This window comes from Thermobia domestica, unplaced genomic scaffold, assembly GCF_964235325.1.
Source record: "Thermobia domestica unplaced genomic scaffold, izTheDome1.hap1.1 HAP1_SCAFFOLD_217, whole genome shotgun sequence".
Classification (NCBI taxonomy): Eukaryota; Metazoa; Arthropoda; class Insecta; order Zygentoma; family Lepismatidae; genus Thermobia; species Thermobia domestica.
This window is the reverse complement of record NW_027655940.1, coordinates 168415-190742: the sequence shown is the minus strand read 5'-3', so window position 1 is coordinate 190742 and position 22328 is coordinate 168415. Positions and strand designations below refer to the sequence as shown.

Sequence of the window (22328 nt, the reverse complement as noted above, 5' to 3'; positions counted from 1 at the left end):
GTTTTCTAAGAGCAGCTATCGTTGTAAAATGTCGACAGCATGTCTCTTCACCACAGTGAAATTCACTGGAAGTAGCTAATTTCGGGCATGCATTTCGAATGTGTTTTATCAGCATGGAAACTGTTGCAAATGTCAGTGAACAACCGTAGCACCTGTACATGTTGCCTTGTATGAATGAAACATGAAATATTTTCCTCTAAATGATCTATCGCAATGTATAACAAATAGATATACATATAATATGTAACATATAAAACCTTTCTAAATATTACTTAACACACTAAACGATCATAATGGAAAAGAAATAATAGGACATATGAAAAAAAAAAAAAAACTTCACTCGAGGAATTAACTTAAAACCCCGATATCAGCAAGTAAGTTTTTTACGGACTGATTCGGCCGACCATGAGGCGTTACAATTTGGTAGAGTGCTCTCTGCACAACTAACCATATGTGATTCGCTTCATAGCTGTAACTAGCTCCTGTTGCTTGGAAAATCTTGAACGTAATGTCCACGGCCTCTAGTAATGTTCCTACCTTGTAGTATATACTGTTTACGCAGCAAAATGCACACACTGGTGATACTGGTGATTCTCCAACTACGATGACTTGCGGTTGAAATGTCCTTCCCAACTGCTCTAACTTTTTCTTTCTTGCTAGTATAGCTGGCTGTACTTGTGATTCTGCAAACACGTGAAGAATAAACGCTTCTTTTATTTCACTTCTTGAAGGTTTCCACAGCGGCTTCCCATGACACTTTCTAGCCGGAGGAACAGTAAGCACATATGGTAAGAGAAGAAGTGCTACTGAGTAGCTGGTGCCAGGATCATCTTCTGAAAATAATAATAATAAAAAAAATCTATAGCTTCTCCATTGTATTAACTGTTTGAAAATCACGTATAAAAGGAACAGTTGATACATTTGAAATACATCATCACACGTCAGTGTATCATTCTTAGAAATGTTTCAAAAAGCGGTGGGAATATCCTAATAAATGTCACACGCTGCAAAATATGATCAAATAAGCAATATGGGTGTGTAATAGGAGTGGGGAAAAGTTCTAAGGACAAAACATTATGCTTGAGATTGTGCAGAGCGTAGAGAAAATGATGTAAACAGCAGTATTAAGGTAGCATTTTTTGAAATGGGTGCTGTCGGTCACGTGTTGCGATTTTTTCCTTTTGTGTGTATGTGCGTGTGTTTATTTATCACCTGGCCTCAGTTGATTCGTACTTTCTTGGTATTTTGTTGGTGAGTGAACATGTGTGACCTCTCCGACTCACAAAGATGGCAGGTTGTTAGTGCCCACCTAGCTACCTAATCTCTTGGAATTCCCTTGGTCCCATTGTTGCTGTATATGAAATTGATTAGCAGGTGTATGCAAGTATACCTAGTGGTCCAGACATCGTTTTCTACACGAGATGACATTTTTCACGACGACATGGCGCCGTGTTACACACCTAGAAATGTGAAAGCGTAGTTCCCAACTTCACGTGCCACACTAGGGACCACAGTGGGTTAGTGGTACAGCGCTCATTTCTTGCCCATAGGGTTCCTACTCTATTCTTATTAAATAATTTTAATTTATAAACAAATTTGTAACGAAAATCGACGGATTTTACTCCTCAGACCTGATGGGGCAGTCCACGTTGTAAAAAAGTGGAGAAAGAGAGATTTAAAAAACAAACTCATATATTAAAATAAATTGAAATTTTTGAGTTTTACGTCCCACGGGTATGCCAGCTAGGCTCAAGGAGACAGTGATGATGAGGAATGAATGAAATGGTGGGATGAAAAAAGTGGGAGGAAACGGGAGAACCCCGAGGAAACCCACGCACACGATGTTTGTCCACCACAAAGTTCACTTGGCGGGAGCAGGGTTTGAACCCGGGACCTCATGCAGCAGAGGTGAACGCTCTACCACTGAGCCACCGCGGCCCCTCATATATCATATTAGTCATATATGAAAGATATATGGATTACTATAATTTAGAACTGTTAATTTTTTCACTCTCCCCTAGTAAATTATTAGCGGACGGAAATTTCCTTCCAAATTTTTTATGTGGAGGTGTTTCTGCCAATCTTCTCAGGATTTCTCACCGTGGTCCAAGCTATGAGCCCAGTTGGGCAGAGCTAATAAACTTCAGTTGTTTGGACTGAAGTAAGCAATTTCGATATCATTCTGGTGCACCTTACAACAGGGTGTCTATTGGAGTTGACTCAGTGCCACATACAACTACATACTACGATATTAATTAAAAGAATGCAAAAACACCAGTGGGTGAAAATCGAAAGAAAAAAGTGTTTGTTTTCTGGATGTTATCCCTTCTAGAATGACTGTCGTAATTCACGTATGGTATGTTGCTGTTAGTTCCCATGCTTTCAATTAAAGACATAAGGGGTATATATATGTTCAACATTGCACATTCAAATTTGTTTCAGAATTTTTGCTCGGTCTTACCTTTAATCAAATGTATGTACGACTCAATTTCCCTCTTGAACTGATCATCTCTCGACGCCCTACTCTTCCCAACTGCTAGTTGAATAATGTTGCTATGAAGCTGGGCAATACCTGAGAAGAGGCAATTATCCTTTCCAGGATACAAGAAACCGAAATCTTGAAGCAACTAAAATAAAGGAAGGAAAGAACATTATGCAAAACATACGAATATAATATTAAGAATCAGACTTAAAAATACAAAATTAAAAAAAAAAAAGTAAACATTACATATATATGCGCAGTGAGACAGTTGCAATATACAAACTCTACTTAAATGTCTAATGTCGTGGTCAAAATGAATGTACAGATGATTATGCAGTTACTTCCACCAGTGTGGGGAAAATGCCCTCATTTATGCTGCATGTATGTACTGATTTAGCAAGTATGATATATAGTCACGTTTACCCTAATTTGATCCCACATTCCTTGAAGAAGAAAAACCTAGGACTACAACTAAATTGTGGTGATTCAACTATTCAAAAGTAATCGAACTTGAGTACGTTTCTCCTCTAAGTGAATTGATTCAAATCACTTTTACACACTATTTTCAATATTTTTACAGTAGTAAGGGAATGTCTCTCTAATAGGAATGAAAACAAGAGCAAACTTCGCATTTGTAAAGAGATTTCCATTACGTTTTTAAAGAAGACCAGTAACAGCACAAAAAACTCACGAATATTTCGGTCACTGTTTTTACATTATTTCTTATTTACTGATACAAAGAAGTTGTGTAACCTTTCCCAGGAATATACTCGTATAAGCCCGGATGTTCCTAATTTAGCAAAGACCGACTTAAACCACAATCAACATACTGTCTATACTAATATACGTACAAACGTACATTTAGGATCTTATGCATAATTATTTTGCAGGCTACTTACGGGCTACGTTCGGGACACTTGATAATTTGCGTTGAAGAGTTCTAACGCAGGGTTAAATAAGCCCGCAACCTTCCCGGAAGTGAGTAGATGACTGGGGGTGCTTCAACGCGTCATTTGCTAGCCCACAGCAGTTTCTGTTGTATAAAATGCGTATGCTTCGTGCAAACCAAATATTTCAATATATTAATAAGTTTATCGAATTTGTTATGCTTATTAAGCGATAATGAATTACATATTTTGTGGTAAGCAATTTAAAAATATATCCCGATTCTTGAAATAAGATTGCAAGATATTTTGCTTCTGCTAGTACAAATATTGAACACAATATCAAAGAATGGACTAATAAATTCTACCTGAAGTAAAATAAGCTAGTGATACTTGGTGTTGGAACATTGGTTAGATTATATTTTAGATTAGCTTGAGAATAACGGGGACCAATGGTAATTTCAGGGGTCGGCCGGGAGGAGTTTCTTCTCGAGAGCCATGAAATTCCCTCGGAACCATATATCCTATTACGCTCAATGTGGATTTCCAGTATTACTAATACATTTCATCTCCAGTATAAGAAAGTTTCACACCACCAGGAAAAAAAAAGTTTGGAATCATCACTGATGGGAAAAATTGAATCTGCAATTATACATATGTCATCGTGAAAATGTTATTTTAATGTCTGTTACATCCTTTTCCCTGTTAGCGTTTGTCTACATTTCCCAGTTAGGACAGGTAAAGTTGAGGGGCGCTATCATCCATTTTTTTCACTCATGATCATCGAACGTCTTCTGCATTCTTAGTTTCTAATATGTCCACCAGCTGCGTACATTTATAATATGCTTGTAACTTATGTTGTAAATAATAAGTGAGAAAACCACGCACGAATCTGTGCTAAGTGGCCAACAAAAGCTACGTTTGCATTCATTCCGATTCCAAGAACGGCACAATTTAAGGGATCGCGCGTGATTTTGTCCGCGGAAGTTAGGCACGTTAGCTATGGTGGTGTGTGCATAAAGAAAGACAAGTATGGAAAACAGTATGGAATATCCTTCTGTTTTGCACTGCAATTGCTCAAAATACATTCGTTACTCATATAAGTAATCTGTAATTATAGAAACAGTTTAAAAGTATGGTTCATAATTATGTAACTATAATGAAAGACTAGCTTGTAGTGACCACGTACTGCAGATTGGTGCATATTTTTCGTACTTATTCGCTTACACGTATATCCACCATCACAAATTCGCCTGTTCCCTGTGGATGCACCTCGACTATAGCCCTCCAGCTTCACCTTGGCATAAACCGTCATAGATGCAAAAATAACATGCATTAAGCACCTTGCAAAGTTTGGTGCATGGCTTTTAGACTTGTGGCTTTCACTATATATATTATAAAATTGTATGCAACTTGATAACACTAGGCACAAGTAGATAATAAGTTTCACGCTCTTTGCATGACATTTTGCTAGCAAAAGCCGTATTTATAAACATACATTTTATGCCCTCCTAAGGTTAACCTTTACTGGAAAATTGTTTAGAGAATATATTCTCGAAAATACTATAAGCTGATTTTGTCAAGAAGGCACAATATGTATAATTTATTTCTAGTGGGATCTCTATTGTAAAGCTACAGCTTCACAGGTTTGCTAGTTATTTTTTTTCTGATAGTTAACAGACTTTACCTGAAAATTAAAAAAGAGCCTTATTCCTAATATACACCATTTATTTTTCCGCTACGATTTTATATTTCAAAAACAAAGTTCCGAACATTTATTTAAGTTTATATATATATATATATATATATATATATATATATATATATATATATATATATATATATATATATATATATAATATATACGTTATCTATGCAGTTGGTGCTTGCAATGTTAATGCTTTTTTTTTTTTTAAACAAAAGTTTAGCTTCGCCCGAGGTGTGGCTAGACCAACAAGCCTTCAGTGTTAGCTGTACCTGATTGATCATTTTGGAAGCTTTCTGCATTGCACAACTAAGAAGGTTGAGGTATCCCACAGTTTGTCTAGGGGACCCCTACATGGTAGACTATGCATATGACCCTTAAGTTGATTTAGGTTTACGGAGCTGATGTAAATTTTCAAAAACTGCAGCACAAACGAAAATGCAGGTTGGTAGAAACCATCTTCTTTAAAGATACGCCTTGGGTTTAACCCGGTTCTTTTAAAATATATTTCTTCATTTAGATTACATATAGGTAGGAAAAAAATGATCTACCTTAACGTTCTTATGTAACAGCGAGGTTATAAAGGGCGGAATCTACTGCTTACAGTAACATACGAACTGCTACTCAGTTTGCACCGTAGATAAATTTCGTGACCCCACCGCGAATCGGTCATGGGACCCCTTAAGTACAGGGTTGAAAGTAGATACAATTAACCGAGATAGATTGAGTTATACGCAAAAGTTACAATGAAGTTCACACGATTTGTAGCATGGCATTTATCTTTTTTTTTTTTAACCAATTAGTTCTTTTCTTTTAACGAAAACAATTGGTTTAAATCAACCAACAATGGTAAAATGCCTCTTTCTTACAAGTTAATAAGATTGTCAATTATAGCTTTACATACCAGTCTAAATCCTTCTGGTTGCTGCAATGCTGGAAATCGTGTGAGATAATCATTAATGGTACACTCACTATCTTCTATATCTTGCATTCGTTTCTTAACGGTTTCATTCCAGTGTAGTTCGACCAGTGTCCACGGCTGAACGTTGGTCTCCAACCATCGCAGTTTTTCCAGTATAACCTCGTCAACTGAAAATAAAGACAGATGTACATATAATCTGTGTACACTACAAACCAACATACAAGCAGCTAGAAAGATGTTAACGACCACTACGAATTGACGCTCAAACTTTTATGTCGATATATTACTATGTTTGGGAAAATGGAGGGGGTGATATTAAAATAAGGAGATAGGTAGAACGAAAAAGAGTAAGGATTCGAATGAAATTCAGGCGTACTTAGTTAATTAAGAGTAAACGAAAACTGCGAGTCGTTTTTTTTTTTTTTTTTTTTTTTAAATCTTTGCAACTGTTTTAAACGCCAACCCCTATTCCAAAATATCGCTAGCATAAGTTTTAGGGTATGAAGAAGCAGAAATGGACATTGTTAGTTCCCCATGCTAACAAAAACAAGCGTTTAAACATTCGCTGAATATCCAAACTACTTCATAAACTCTGAAAGAATACCGCCAACAAACATCGGGCGGATTGAAATGTCCCGATATGACCGCTGGAATTGCTGTGTCCTAGCATGGAAAACAAAGAGAAAACGCCCTCGGCGCCACCTTTAGGTTCCCTGCGCCCTAGTCGTTGTAATCTGCTAGATACGCCCATGTCGGTTACGGCCGATTACATCGGAGGAGTAGTTTGTCCGCTTAATTTTGAAATATTCTAAAAACAAAATAAAATTCGTGGTAGTTTTAAATGTCCGTAGAAGACAGAAAAATAGTAAGGAACTGACTCCAATCCAAACAATTAACAAAAATAAATAAATAGATAAATTCAAAATTGAGGCCTATTCCGGAAGAAGGGCACATAGGCCTATGCCCTTTTTCCGGAAATCATTTAAAACGAACCGCCATGTTATACTGTAGGTGCTGTGAAAATTTCATCTCGATATCATTATTTTTGGCCGCCTGGCAATATTGTTTTTGTAAGCCTTTGCACCACAGTTTTGGCGCACAGCTTACATTCAGGCTCTAGCAGCGGTTATTACTGTGCTCCTTGCTATATTATTAACCTAGAAATGTGGCAGTAATTTAAAATGGATACTGAAAGTAAACCTGTGTATAAGACGCGTGTAGTTTATAGTAACATGAATTTGAAACGTGAAGAATCAAAGAAGCATATCTAAGAAGTGATAGAGAGTCACCTGCAGTTATTTCCAAGTGATTACAGTCATTATTGTGGACATAAATCAAAACTGAAATATTTTGAAAACTCACAGCTTAACAATACGGCATTGTACACAATGTTTCAAGGATACTATAAGGATAAAACCGATGAAGCATTGACACTATCGTATGTGAAGTACTTTAAAATGTTTAAGCAGCCGTTTAGATATGGATTTTTGAAATCTAAAACTGACAAGTGTGACTTTTGTGCTGAATGTGACGAAAAACAGATTAGCTATCCTAGTGACTCATGTAAAGTTCATTATCAAGTTCACAAAAGGAAAGATGATAGACGCAAAACTTTGAAGGACGAGTTTATTTCCAAATCACAGGCAACTAATAGTGAAGGTAAACTAAGTCCATCTCCTTTAGTGTTGGAGTTTGACTGGGGTCAGAACTATCGATGCCATGGTTAAAAGCCATCATTACCTTTCGACAGAATCCATCTCCTTTTGAACTGACAACGGATAAAAATTTTATTAAGGATTTTGAGACAGCTCTTGCTCCTTCCTTTCGTTCCAACCCAACACCAAAAACTCCAACGTATACCACTATGCAGTATGTACGGTAATGATGAAGTACACTCTATCAGGCGTTCTGCTGTATTCTAACACGTACATGCCAACATGTATCCCATTTTATTATCTTTCAAAAAGTACCCTTTCGTTGGAGTGAGCGAACATAAACAGAAAGATGTTCGGCCCTTAATGAAGTTTTTGTCAGCTGAAGACAGCGACCTGATTCAATGCATATTGAATGAGCACGAACAGGACTAAATCCATAACACATTTATTACCATGTGTAATAGCTTATGTGATTTATTTTAGAATAAAGTAATTAATGTGATGCATTAATAGTATGCTGTTTCTTCAACCAACCAGGATTTTCGAAAAAAAGGGCACATAACATTTTATACAAATACGTTTATAAATATGTAAAATAGTATATATTTTTCATTTAATACAGCCTATTTATTAGTCAAATAGGTCTTCCTTATTAAAAAACCTGTTATAGGTATTTGCAAGCGTATGTTATTGTTATATACTCTGATAAAATCTTTAAGGCTCTTTTTCTCCATTCACGGAAACGGTCTATGTGCCCTTCTTCGGGAATAGGCCTCAATTCCGACATTCTGAAAAAAAAACTGCCAAAATCCCAAAATGAGCTCACAAAGACATGCTCACCACAGATATGCGCCGCGTTTCTAGAACGTAAGAGGAAATATATGTAAAGGGAGAGGCGTGTTATCTTATAGTAGTGGGAAGTCAATAATAAAAGTTTGAACATCGTCTCTATTGATTTTCTCCTTGCACTTAACAGATTCCGAAAGTGCGGAAACGAAATCGCAGAAAACAACAAATATTGCATCCTCCCAAATCAACACATACACAGACACACACTCATACATACAACACGTTGTCTACTACACACCAGACACACACAACGCAAGTCACCCACTTGAAATAATTATTGGACTTAAGGGGTAAAAGATTTCCTTGCCGTTCGGCAGTAAGAAATACTTAAGTGTAAGTTATATCTTTCATGAAACAGTTTTAGTTGAAATACTATCCGCATCAGTGAAATGCTATCATTCAGTTGTGCATGAAGAACGTAGTAGAGTAAAAAAAAAAAAAAAAAAAAAAAAAAAATTAAAAATAAAAATCCATGTACATGCAGGTATATACTGATGAGAAACTACTTTAACACTACATCTGAATAATAAGCAGTTGTTCCCATTACTAACGTTCACTAATGCTGTTGGTTTCTACCTAAAGACTACCTTTCCTTCACTGCAACTTGTAACAAAAATGAACCAAATAACTTTTCGCTCTCAACACGTACCGATTTGTTCAATTTCGTCAGCAGCAAATACAGTTATCGCAAGACGTCGAAATCTCACACGCACTCATCATTACACATGTACTTACATTAACCGTAGCCTATACTGAAATAAAATAACATGGGGCTATTTATCATTGGTGTTGGGTCACGACATTTTAATGTCTAAAAACTCTTACTCGTCGATAAATTATTTGTATTTATATTTATTTATTATCATTATAGTACGTTATAGCCACAACACAGTCAAACACAATTTAACTTTATTCATTTTTACACATGTGGATCCCCTTGCAAAAAATTTCCGCCACGAAAACTGCACTGTTATTTTTCTAAAATAAATATGTAAGTGAGTAAATGTTAGCCAGGTAAATGACATGGTTAGCATTTACAACACGAAAACACACACTCACTTTTCTGCAATCTCGAAATCACTGGATTTGCTAGCACTCCTTTCTTAAATTTAGTAACGCATTTATACCTTTTCTACACTCACTTCCCTTTTACTAACACACTCCCAACACGTTAAGATTAAATTCCTACATCAAATCAACAATAGCATAATACACGAAAATGAAAAACTTCGTAGCTCGAAGTAACCAAAGACCTTTATATATATATATATATATATATATATATATATATATATATATATATATATATATATATATATATATATATATATAAAGCGTATAACAACTGCATATCATCAGCTATTTATCATGCTCTCCGCATAAGTTTGATGAAAATGGTTCTATTAAAGACAAAACAATAACATTGAGCGAAGGCTAACAGATGGCACCCGTGTCGGAACAGTAGACAACGATCATACATACCTTGTACCCAACAATAAATTTTGCACTTGCACACTTATATTATAGTTTCACTAAATGGATGCCACGGGCTACATTGAATTAACATAATTATTAAAAACACTCGCGGCATAAATATTTCAATCTCTAAGTTGCACACATTAAAAGAAATGAGGTTAAAAAAAAGCTCTAATAAATACGACATATCATTGACCTGACCTTGACCTTGTGGTGGACAAACCGTGCGCGTGGGCTTTCTCGTAGTTTTCCAGTTTTCTCCCACTTTCTTCATTCCATCATTTCATTCATTTCTCATTATCACAGCCTCCGTTAGCCTCGTTGCATAATCGTGGGACGTTAAACTAATTATTTAATTTCATTTCATTTCAAAACCAAATGAAAGAATAAAAAGAAGAACTAGTTTGTTACACAACAATTTCCAGTACAATTTCATTATTTCAAGTATTAATACAAATTTCCAGTAGATTTCTAGTGTTTCAAACACTTCTAGTATCAGTAAACACCCTGATCAGCATAAATTATTTACTTCAAATGAAACGTCAAATTTCCAGAACATATTAGCATTGAAACGTATATTTAATAATCCAAACTAGCTGAACCTACATTCTAATATGAGAATGAACTTGCTTGTCAATTCCTTACTATATCTATTCATGTCCCTTTGCACATATCTGTCAGATGCAAGTGAAGGACAGATGACTCGCAAAAGGAATGAACTGCTATAGATACTGAATTTTAGTATTTACAATTATAACATTGTCGCTAGAGCCTACTTTCCATTCTATTTCGTTTCTGATAACAGGAATAATCGACATTACAACGAAAAAAGTCAAAATTAAAAAGTAAAAGAGAGTATAAAAAGCAAGAGAGTAAATAACTATATATTACTTACCTACGTCATTTTCGCATACTGTGCTCGATGTACAGGGAAGTAAAGATGGACTCGAACGATCCTTTGGGCACTTGACTTCTGTTTCTCTCAATTTTCTACGACGAGTTACGTAGGCTTCATATAATAATCCGCTCGCATTCCTCTTTTTTTGGTGTTGTGTCGCTGGCAATGAAGGAGTAAAATATAACGACGGGCTCTCCTTGGGAAAGATTATGGAAATCTGAGAAGCTAGTTCGGCAAACTCTGCACTCACAATTTTCTTCTCTGGGTGAACAGTAAGTATGTGTAAGATAATAAGTCTTGTTAAAAGTCGTCTGTCAGCCAATTCAAGGAGACCTCCCTTTTTTTCACCTACTTTCAGAATACCTCTACCATCGATTGATCCTAGAAGAATACTTGACACCTATATGAAATAAAAGAAGTTACTGAATGTCAACGTAAGTAATAATAAGCATGAAAACGGCAGTTCAAGTAATATAAATTCCACTTGAAGCAACTGTTCTCCAAAAAGAAGCACTACGCATGTACGAAGAAGGTAATCGTGGTTCCGAAATGTTTAATACAAATAAATGGTCACGTCCTTCAGTTTTCGTATTTGTATTTCCATACCAACTTTCTAAATAAATAAGCTTTTAAGCATAATTAAGAAAATACTAGTGTAAGAATAGTTTATTGAAGTTTAGACCTACCGCTATTAAAGAATAATATACATTGTGTGTGTGTGTGTGTTCTGCTATAATGCATTTGCACAATATGAGAGAAAGATCCGAGTAAGGGATACAAAGTACATCAACTGGAAACCAACTTCCATATTGTCGAACTGCTTGACAGGAAAACTCAACGAGATGCAATTAAACTATCTTCCTACTACTAACATATCAGCTCTTTTCAAAAGAAATGTTCCATCAAATGGATCCATCTATTTGTCGATCTGTGCTTTTGGTGAAGGAACACGGGATTCTCACATAGCCTCTCAAATAATGTTCATGAAAATGTATTATAATGTTTGAGGATTGCTTGACTTGGTTAGAGAGGACGCTACTCTTAACCCTACGTGTGTCACGTAACACCGTAAAACGAGGGAGGGTTAGAAATCTCTGAACTATTTTATGGATCATGAACAAATTTTACAAAATGGTAGAGACAAAAGTTAGAACACTCTATTCAAACCGGAAGTGAAGTTAGCCATTTTCAGTTTACCATTGATCACCACAAAGCAAAAACTATAAAAGATAGCGAGCAACTGGTTTCTGCAATCAATCAAGCATTTCAAAAACATATTTCACCTTATGTAGAGTCGTTTAGACGTATGATTAGCGTCATTCTAAAAATCTGACTACTGCTGGAAACAAATGTTAGTCGAACTCTTTAGTATGGCAGTAATCACGCGTCAGAACGACTCTGCATAAGGGCCATTACCTCCATCCTCAATATTCAACTACAACTGAAAATGGTTCAAATCCAATACAACTCCCGGTTTCAATGTTAACTGATCAAATATCATACCATAAAAACTAAACTCCTTTACGTGGTGTACCACTTGCTATTTCCTATTCTCACAATATACTTTAACATTAGGGAAATGCTATTAAAATATTTCCCGAATTACAATTATAATGTTGTGGTACTACAGATATAAATTTATTTTATTGTTCCAAGCTACAGAGTAAGCATTTTGTCTTATTTTACTTTTCAAAAGTCATTATTGGTTAGTCTGAATCAAATAATCTTGTTTTTGCGTTGGTTTTTCCATGTAGTATAGTGACAGTTTATACCAAGGGAGGGTACTTTGTGTCTACGACGAAACCTTTTGCATAAACTGTGGGTTATTTTTCTGGAAAATAAAATATTGAGATACAAAATAAACTTTTTATTACTTTTGACACAAAATCTGAGTTATGACATGATACTAAAGAAACATCATTATGTGTTTTTCTTAACAGTTGAGATTTTGAAACCCAACTTGGCACATATAGGGTGTTAATCTCGACTTTAAAAAGAGTGGTTCCCGTTAAAGAATCCATGTAGCGATGATTCAAGGAACTTTTAATATTTATACAGCAGAAGAAACTGATCAGATATGTAGTTCTATATAGAGCGCAATAAAAAAATGCATAAATATGAAAAAGGGCCAGTGAAACGTAGCGTACATTTTTGTATCTATGAGTGCTGAACTCAGTATAATCTCAAGCTCAACTTACGTAATTTTTGTCGAAGAGGTTGTTACTAATGGATGTACAACAATCCAAAGGCCCATGGGTTTTTAGCAAAGCAGTGCGTCCTTTTTCATCTCCATTTCTTGATTCTTTCGTTTCATATGTAAGTGACACCTCATTCGACTCAGGTGAACTAATTTCGATTGATTCACGTGAAGTTGCTTCTTCTTCTGTTGCTGTCGCAAGTAGTTCAGCAATGTCTGCATCACTATTGCTCTCGAAAATATATGAAGACTTCTTGAAAAGAAATAATAAAAGATTAATCAAAGAGGAAACTACAGACTGACTTGAGAAAATTACAGCACTGAGGCAAGGTTTCTTAATTTCAAATAATCACCTGATAAGAAATACATATTTCTTTTGCTTATCATTTTATCATTGTGCTTCATAGATATGTAAGTCGAATTCATAAGTATAAAGGGTTTGCAAAAATCGTGTTCTTTAACCCGTTTCTGCATGATTTTTTTTCTTTTAGCGAAAAAAAATAATCAGTATTGGAAATCCTCATATGGGAACTTGAAAAATGAATTAAAACTTGAATTTGAGATTTTGCACTTAATTCCGAAGAGAAATAAGTAAGTGCCATATATGATACACTTACAACTCACAAAGAACAGGCCAGATGACACCAAAATCTCTTCTTCATACACGTCAATATCTCACGCAGCAAACAAAACAGTCATTTGATGCCTTTGATAAATCACAGAAAATCTAGTGAAAAAAGGGTATATGCCATATATGGCACGGCATGCGGTAAGGGGTTAATGAAGTAATGTATACAAGATACGAGTTTTGCTTGCTGTTTCTTCGTTGTTTTTCTCTCTCAGTTTTTAATTTCATTAAATTCAACCTTATTTTTACTTTTATTAGTAATTTTCTCATTTAGGCTAACAAGATGCCCAATGTAAATTGTATTCAAATTAAAAGTCCTCCGAAGAGATTTTCAGTATTTGTATTTTCTAATTATTGTTGTGGAATGTACAGTGGAGTTGTAAATCGGAAATAATGGTCCAAGATAGTTACTACACTACCCAGCACAAGTACAGTATGAAATCAAGACAATACTGGATGTTAAAATCGACAATACTACTTGAATAATTTGTTTACGTACAAATTCAGGAAGAGGGTATTATGCCTTCATGTTCTTCTTAATGAATGTAGGTTTATTCACTGTATCTCCCCCGCTTATTAAATATTGATAGTGAAACGCTCATTAACTTCTTTGAACAAATTGAATCGTCATTTGGAATAAGAAAATAAGTCTACAACTTAATTTTCTTCAGGAATTTATTTTAAAAAAATATCTGCGTAGCATCCTTCTAATGTGTTTAATAAAACTAAGGACACGAGAATGCCTAGCGAATCTTTGCATACGTTTTAAGGGGAAATAAAAAATCAATATGTCGCTGAGAAGACAACTTTACAAGTGTGTTTCTTGTTACTTCACGAAATGAAAACTTTTTAAGTTTTACGTCCCACTCTTATGCCGGTTACGCTAAAGGAGACAGTGATGATGAGAAATGAATGAAATGGTGGAATAAAGAAAGTGGGAGGCAACGGGAGAACCCTGAGAAAATCCACGAGCGCGGTGTTTGTCCACCACAAAGTATACAAGGCGCGAGCTGGGATCGAAACAGAGACCCCAAGCACCGGAGGTGAACGCTCTACCACTGAGCCCCCTTGTTACTTCATGATGTAATAAGGTGAATATTAATACATACTTTTAAATTATACTGATTAAAGCACCCAAATGTTGGATAATTAACACTACGTTTCAAGGACCTTTTGTCACCTTCTTCACTTTTTTTTCTTTCTTAATTACGTTCCTTGTAGAACTGTATATCTGATCACTTGCTTCCACTGTAGAAATAATTTAAAAGTTTCTTGAATAATCACCGAACATCATTATTTATTAACACGAAGATACGTCGTTTGTGTTCTGAAAAAAAAAAATACTCAGGAGGAAGGAGTGGTTTTCGTTAAACAATTTTTATAGCAGTGATTCAAGGGAGTTCTAAATTAATTTACTTCTGTAGTGAAATGAATAATCACATATACAATTCTGTGCTTTATAAAAATGATGAAGATGAGAAGGTCACTGAAACGTACTGTCAATTTTTATAGATATTCGTGCTTTAATCAGCATAATTTTAAGTAGACGTGTTTTTTTTTTTTTTTTTTTTTTTGTGCATAGCATTTGTACATCTTTCCCCAATACCTCAGTATTTTCTTTGTCGATTATATGATCTGCTTATGTATGGTGTTTCAAACATAGTAACAAATTACTAAACACATTGTAATTTCCACAACAATCACGAAATACAAATGCTAAAAATATCTTTGAAGAAAATATACGTTGGACAAATTGTAGTTGCACGAAAAGTACTTTTGGACTGAGTGGCCAATGGACAAAATCGTTGTTTACGGTGAAATAAAAAAAAAATACATTAAAAGTTTAATTATTTTACGTAAATTCTACCTACTAAATCTTATGTCTCTATCTTTAAGGGATCGCGAGATAGAACACCTTATTATAATAATTGAAATCCCCATGCCTGTCTCGTTTCCGCTTGTAATTGAAACATGACACAATAAAGCAACAGTGGCCCCGTGTGGCGTAGTCGCAAACGCTCTCTCCTTTAGTGTGAACGGTCGCGGGTACGATTCCCGGTGAGGCCACTAAGTCGAAAAAGTGTAAAAGGCTTTTTCAGGCCAACCATCCTGAATGGAGTTTTCCTCACTCTTACCAGGCAAATGCCGGGATAGTACCTACCATACAGGTCCTTGCTTCCCCAATCTTTTCTTCCTTCCCTTTCCCCGGATAGTGTGCTCGCCAAGGGATATCATTCCTTATACGTGACGAGCTAAATGGCCGTAGATGCCGAAAGCCCAGAAATATAATTCCTAATACTAAAACGAAGAAACAGTGCCAACTTATTTTTTTATATAAAGTCTAAATAGAAAATTCCATGTCACTTAAATAAACCTGAGATAGAGTATCCTATTTTCATAATTGATATCTCCTCTCCTCTTTTGTTCCCATATCTAAATAAAAACTAAGAAAAAAACCTAAAACACAGGTCAAATTATTTTAAAAGAGAAGTCCAAAAACAAAATTTTAAGTCTTATTCTCACGGGAATCGGTGACATAGATAATAATAAAATTACTGAAATGAAGTGCTTAGTTTAACGTTCCATGTTTATGCACCAAAGTTAAGGGAGACCGTGGTGATGAGAAATGAAATAAATGTTGGAACAAGAAAGTGGGAGGAATTGGAAAAAGCTCGAGAAAACCCACGCACGCAGTGTTTGTCCACCACAAAACTCACTTCACGGCAGCTGGGATCGAACCAGGGACGCCACGAAATAAAGGTAAACTAACTATCACTGAGCCACCGCCGCCCTCATATTAAAATGATTGTTACCTGTATTTCAACTCCTTCGCCGTCGAATTTCCAAAATTCCTTCCTCGTAAGTTTAAGACATTATACGTGGAAAATGCATATATTCATACGCTGGATTCCCTGACTCTTTTAGATAAGTCAGAAGCCGTGCAATCAAGGAGATGTTGCAAATCAAAAAATAATTTTCATTTCCAGAAAATATTACACCAAATGATTTGTAACAATAAACGACCAACAAAGACGTAATAACAATACACATCATAATAAAATAAATCTTACAATACTGGAAGGTACCTCGTCATTCATAGAAGACAACCACTCGTTCCATTTTGCTCTGAATATCGCTCTTAATCCAACTTTTGGAATTAATTGTTGAAGATCAGAATCTGTTAGCACTTTTAATGCTTCCACATCGACATCATTTTCTATAAAAGAGCATGCAAATATGAAATGAATATTCGTTCTTCATATATATTGCAGTAATGTGATATGAACAGACTAAAAAATATGATACCGGACACTCGATGCAATTCAAGATCTTCAGCTTACAAACTAACCTACTGCTTCAAATTCTCCTGTAAGTTTACGAAATTCTAACTACTTCCGGTCCACAAAAGGAGGTTACTAACTTTAAGAATTAGTACATAATGTAATATTTTCCTTTAAGATTATAGCGAAGAAATGATAATCCTCACCGATACCGACTTCCCTCATGAGCCACCACTGCAACTGAGTATAACTCCTAGTTCACTGAATAGTGGATAAGGGAATCTTAATATTAAATCGACTGCAGATTACTACCTCTTATAGCAGTCTGGTGATATGAGGCATGTGTCTACAGCCAGGGTTGCCTTTTTCAACCGGCTTTTTTTTTTTTTTTTTTTTTTTACGTTAGTTTAAAGCGGAGTAACCGTAACCTCTATTTTTTTCTTAATGAATAAAGATAATTTGAGGGTGCTGATTCAATTGAGCTCGGTCTCGACCTCGAGAAGTGACCGCAGCTCGGTCAAATTCGAGGTCGTATAGACCTACCAGTTCCACAAATGACTTACCAGTAGAACACGAATTATTTATAGTCTGCCCATTCAGCATTCCTCAGGCTTGATCTAAACCAAATGATGCAGCGCCTCTGAACATGGGACCGTGAGTTATGGAAATTAATATATGAGATTTTGATATTTTCAATTTAGTATAAATAGTCAAATATTCAGATTGATTTTGTAGGTGATTGTTCCCACAAAATTAAACCTACTTTACATTTGTAATATGAGGTAAAAATCGTAAACGTCTTAAAGGTTATCTGGTTTACATAGCTACAGTTAAGAGTAGATAACCGCCAGCGCCTGCATACTTTTGAAATGAAAGTCATCGAATGTGCGGAAAAAGAGCTAGTTTAACCTCGACCTCAAGTGGTACTGAGTTGTGGTCAGTTATCGAGGTCGAGACCGAACTCCACATTAACCTAAATTACTTTATTTACTTAGAAGGCATATGGAAAGAAATAATTTTGTTTGGTCTTAGCATTCTTATGCAACAGTGGGATGATGAAGAATAGAATCTACAGCTTCTGATCCACTATTCCGTTTGCATCTGAGCCACAGGGCTCTAGCTTTCTACTTCCAACAATCGGTTCAAGTTACTTAGCGACCCAAAGTTAAATTTTGCCCATTTTTATTATATGCGAATTACCCGAGTTGAGTTGATTTTAAGTTTAATGTCCTGTTAAGCAGCGAGGCTATATGAGACGTGGACCTACTTATTAACGTGGTATCCGAACCACATGAGCTCCCAGCGGGAATCGAATCCGAGGCCTTTACCTCCAAAGGTGCGTACACTAACTGCATAGTAAAAAGGAGCTCCACGAATTCCTGTAGGTTCTAGAACGCTGCCCCCTCCCCCCATATAGGTTAGTAGTCAGGTCGGTTCCTTTCTGTACCAAAGCTCAATACCCAATTCACACAGTATTGCCAAGCGAGTGATAGCGAGGTAGTAGCCCAACAGGGCACATTGTTTTCTATATTTATTATAACTCAGTGGAGAGCGGGGTCAGTGTTCTAGACCTCTGCCGAATTACTGTACATGTTTGGCGAACTTCTGACACTATTTCACTTTATTCACCCATTCCCTCAAGATATCGCACTCTGTTGTGCAGACCTTTTTTGTCTGTTTTATAAATACAATTGATACTGTTTCATGAATACAAGAATGTTGCTGGCGTAGTGTTAGCGTAGCATATTTTCGAAGATTTATAGGTAAAATGGAATACTTTGTATAAAAGTACATATTTATAAGAAACAAATTTCTGCAGACGACAGAATTAAATACACAGCAATACAGCTGAATTGTAGGTTAACATGTCTAGGGTTACCAGTGTAAAATCATTACAAGTGCTTTACGGCGGATAAAATAAGTGAGTGTGTATGAAAGATGACCCTATTAAATGCTATTTTCAACCTGCGGTTTGTTTCTGCATAATGTACAGAACTGTATTTTATGTTAATAAGTGGAACGTTACTAACATGAACCCATGACAAGTGCTACTGAAACTCATACCATTGCCAAAACTCAACTTTTTAATTTTTACTGCATTTGCTTATGCGTATACCTACCATCGCTGTCGCGCCTGCTCCCTTCGGATACACACCCGCCCATGTCCACCAGCTTCGCCCTGTCCTGAATCGGTTAGATTGCATTAGTACTTTCTAGTGGCCACCTAGTACAGGTTGGTTTGAGTTTTTGGTAACACGTTGCCAGAAATTAGGAGGGGGAGTGGGAAATTAGATAAAAACAGGATGATTTGCAGGACACGTTAGTTGATATTGCTGTTTCGATGTTCAGTTACTCAAGAATATATCCTACACAATTTTCTGATGGCAGTACTGTAAAGATAAGTAGAAGTAACTTATGTGGAAAAAGAAAGGGCCTATGTTTAGCAGAAGGGGTCAAGCTCTTTCCTCTAAAAAATGTTATAATTTTGGTAATTTCTGTTCACATTAGGCTAGAATAGGGTAGGTTAGGTTAGTCTACGTAAGGTTCGATTAGTTTGTTAGGTTAGTTTATGTTATAATAGTGTATGAGTCCAGCATAATTTTCCAAAAAATGATAGAATTTCGCTTATTGCTACTAATATTAGGTTAGTTTAGGTTAGCTTAGGTTACTTTAGGTTAGATTTGGTTACATTCCGTTACGTCTAAGTACTTGCATCATTCATTTCTCCTGTAAATTTTGTGCTTTTTACGTGCTTCTGGACCCCTTGTACTAAACATATTGCAAAGAAAGTAAACTATTAGTAACAAAGATAGAAAACAAAGTACCCTGTGGGGTTCTAACCCATCTCCACTCGCTGACGCTCGTCCGGCAATACTGTGTGAATTAAATATTGGTAACCTAACCTAATTTAACGTATCGAATCATAAAATGACCAAATGTGAGAACATCGCAAAAAGGTAGGTGAAAAAGCTGGCTTCCTATCGCGAAACAAAGGTCGACTTTTTTGCAATATAGTGTTTATGCCATACATTCGGAAGCCGTATTTATACGCAAATCATAAAAGAAATGTAATTTTTCAATAATTACTTCTGGTGGCCTTCTTAAATTTTATATATGCTAAGTGACAAATTTTCATGTCGCCCGCCGCTGATGTTCTAGGGGACAATAAGGAAATTAGCGGAACGATTTTACTTTTTCAACAATAATATCGAGTGGTGCGCTAAAAGTGAAAACTGTTTTACACTGAATGTCACATGCTAGATTGACTGTAATAGTATAGGCTATTTCTACTCATTGGTATCTTTTAGTCAGTATTCTTTATAACAAAACGTACGTTTGTACAGTACCAAGCGAAAACAATAAAGCTGATGTAGATAAAACATACCTGCAAATATGGGAATAAGGTGGTCGAAGTTCCACTTACGTAGAATTTCGTCAACAGCCATACTTAACTTTCACAATGTTACTAATTTTGCCAGTGTTCAATCTTCTTTTATAAAATTACTCAAGGTAAAATTAACGAGACGAAAACTGTTTGTTACACGTCCGCCATTTGCATTTTTCCTGTAGAAGGAAAATCTGGAGCATTATGGGACATGCCTGTGACTGTGAAATGTCTTGACAAAACTAGACTCTTGTTCTTGTGTACACACATTACTTTCTGTATCCTGCACGTCCGGACGGGGAACGTACATGATTTACGTCTATTGGCGGCCGTACAGATTGGTCGTGGCTAAGCAACAAACCAATACGTACCTAGGTGCAGAAAATCATTTGTGTGATACAGAATCCTTCTAAAATTCGTCAATCCAGATATTCTAGACTAAAATTCAGCAATTTTTCTCTCAGTGTAGGTAGTCTTAGCCAGAGGTAATACATCGATGTTCGAAGGTGGTGGGTGAAAAAGCGATATAACTTTCTTGGTAACCTTTATAGATAGGTTGTGTGTCCAAGGGCTTAAATTGAAATAGTTATACACAAAGGTATAATGTTTGGTCCGGTTCAGTAGTTCTTGATGAAACATAATAAAAACTACCTGGAACATAATTTATGGAGAAAAAGCAATAATAATAATAATAATAATAATAATAATAATAATAATAATAATAATAATAATAATAATAATAATAATAATAATAAGCTAAATAACAGTGTTTTTACTTTTCCGGAAGGAAACAAAAAATTTCCGATTTTTCAGGTCTCAAAAAAAACTAACTGCAACACATGTTTTTTGTTTGTTTGTTTGTTTGTTTTATACATTGTAGCTGGCCCCTCTTCAAAAACGAAGAGCCCCTCCTACTTAAACCTGCTGTCTACACCCCTGATCTCTTCAAAAAAGTAACCTTACTTTTGCCTTCGAAAAATGTTTAAAAATAGCTTACACGGGAATCTGCGGCTGCTTTGTACGTCATAGCGGTCACTGGTGTCCTTATCAAAGAAAATGCCGTCAGACGAATACCGTTACAAATAAATAACAATTAAATATATTTTAGTTCTTTCCAAGCAAGCTCAACAATGTTCTAGGTAGAGAAGAAAGTAAAATTGATAGCGGTGGCGGCTCGTAAGTGAAAGATATGATGGTTTGCACTTGCCACACTTAACATAGTGTATAAATTATAATACACTATATACCTATATATATTAGTAGAAGTACTCGGTTTAGCACGAGAAGAATAATGTTTATGTAAAATCTTTAAAAGTACAAAATGCATAAAAATATATAACTCTGAATAACGCCTTCGGCATTGCTTTTGTATTACAGTAGTGCAATCTAATATAAATTACATACATCAATATGAAAGTTAAATTTTGAAATAAAATAGCAAAGATAATAACATGTATTTTTGTATATAATTTCCAATGTTTGTAGAAACTTGCAAACATAATTATTAACAGATACTAAGAAAGGTGTAAATTTCGTCTAGGTGAAGGCACCGAAGGGGGGGCAATCAACGCCGAAATATTTGTCGCCTATGGTCTCGAAATGTCTACGTCCTTGGGCACACAAGTACCTAAACGTTTAAAGTTTGTTAGCAGTCCACACAAGGAAATTATACAGAAATAAGTAAGAAGTAAGGAAGAGTAGATGTACAGTCAGAAACAATATTAAGTATAGATTGGACCTATTGTTTCTTATACCTCCACATTTACTTATTATTGTTTCCGACTGTACAGGAAAGATGACAATACGATACTTATCGTAAATTGATGCATGAAGATGCTTCAGCTGTTATTTGATGTTGCTGATTCAGGAGTTTCTTCACTACTCCATGGTCCAAGAGAGTTAAAAAAAAAAAAAATCTTTTCATGTTAGTTTTACATACCTATCTTGACTCTCTTTGTCTCGTTAT

General features: G+C 35.6%; 1 protein-coding gene across 3 annotated transcripts; it reads right to left on the bottom strand.

Moving 5' to 3' along the window:
* Positions 1-217: 217 nt before the first annotated feature.
* On the bottom strand, positions 218-20817 carry LOC145676565 (uncharacterized). Of its 3 annotated transcripts, none has more exons than XM_081747398.1 (7): positions 20363-20817; positions 16768-16913; positions 13070-13321; positions 10869-11271; positions 5976-6160; positions 2462-2627; positions 218-833 (listed from the first exon to the last, which is right to left on the bottom strand). In XM_081747398.1, exons 1-7 carry the CDS (start codon positions 20421-20423, stop codon positions 349-351), a joined length of 1698 nt encoding a protein of 565 aa, XP_081603524.1. In that variant the 5' UTR covers positions 20424-20817; the 3' UTR covers positions 218-348. The 3 variants fall into 3 exon arrangements, with proteins under 3 accessions (XP_081603524.1, XP_081603525.1, XP_081603527.1); XM_081747399.1 differs by having other exon boundaries at positions 16783-16913; XM_081747401.1 differs by lacking the exon at positions 13070-13321 and having other exon boundaries at positions 16783-16913.
* Between the last annotated feature and the right edge of the window lie 1511 nt (positions 20818-22328).

Coding starts and splice junctions, on each gene's coding strand:
- LOC145676565 (XM_081747398.1), bottom strand. CDS start 20,423: ATGGCTGTTGACGAAATTCTACGTAAGTGGAACTTCGACCACCTTATT. Junction 13,322..16,767: donor ACGAGGTACCTTCCAGTATT/GTAAGATTTATT, acceptor TTTCTTTTCAAG/AAGTCTTCATATATTTTCGA. Junction 11,272..13,069: donor ACCTCTTCGACAAAAATTAC/GTAAGTTGAGCT, acceptor TATTTCATATAG/GTGTCAAGTATTCTTCTAGG.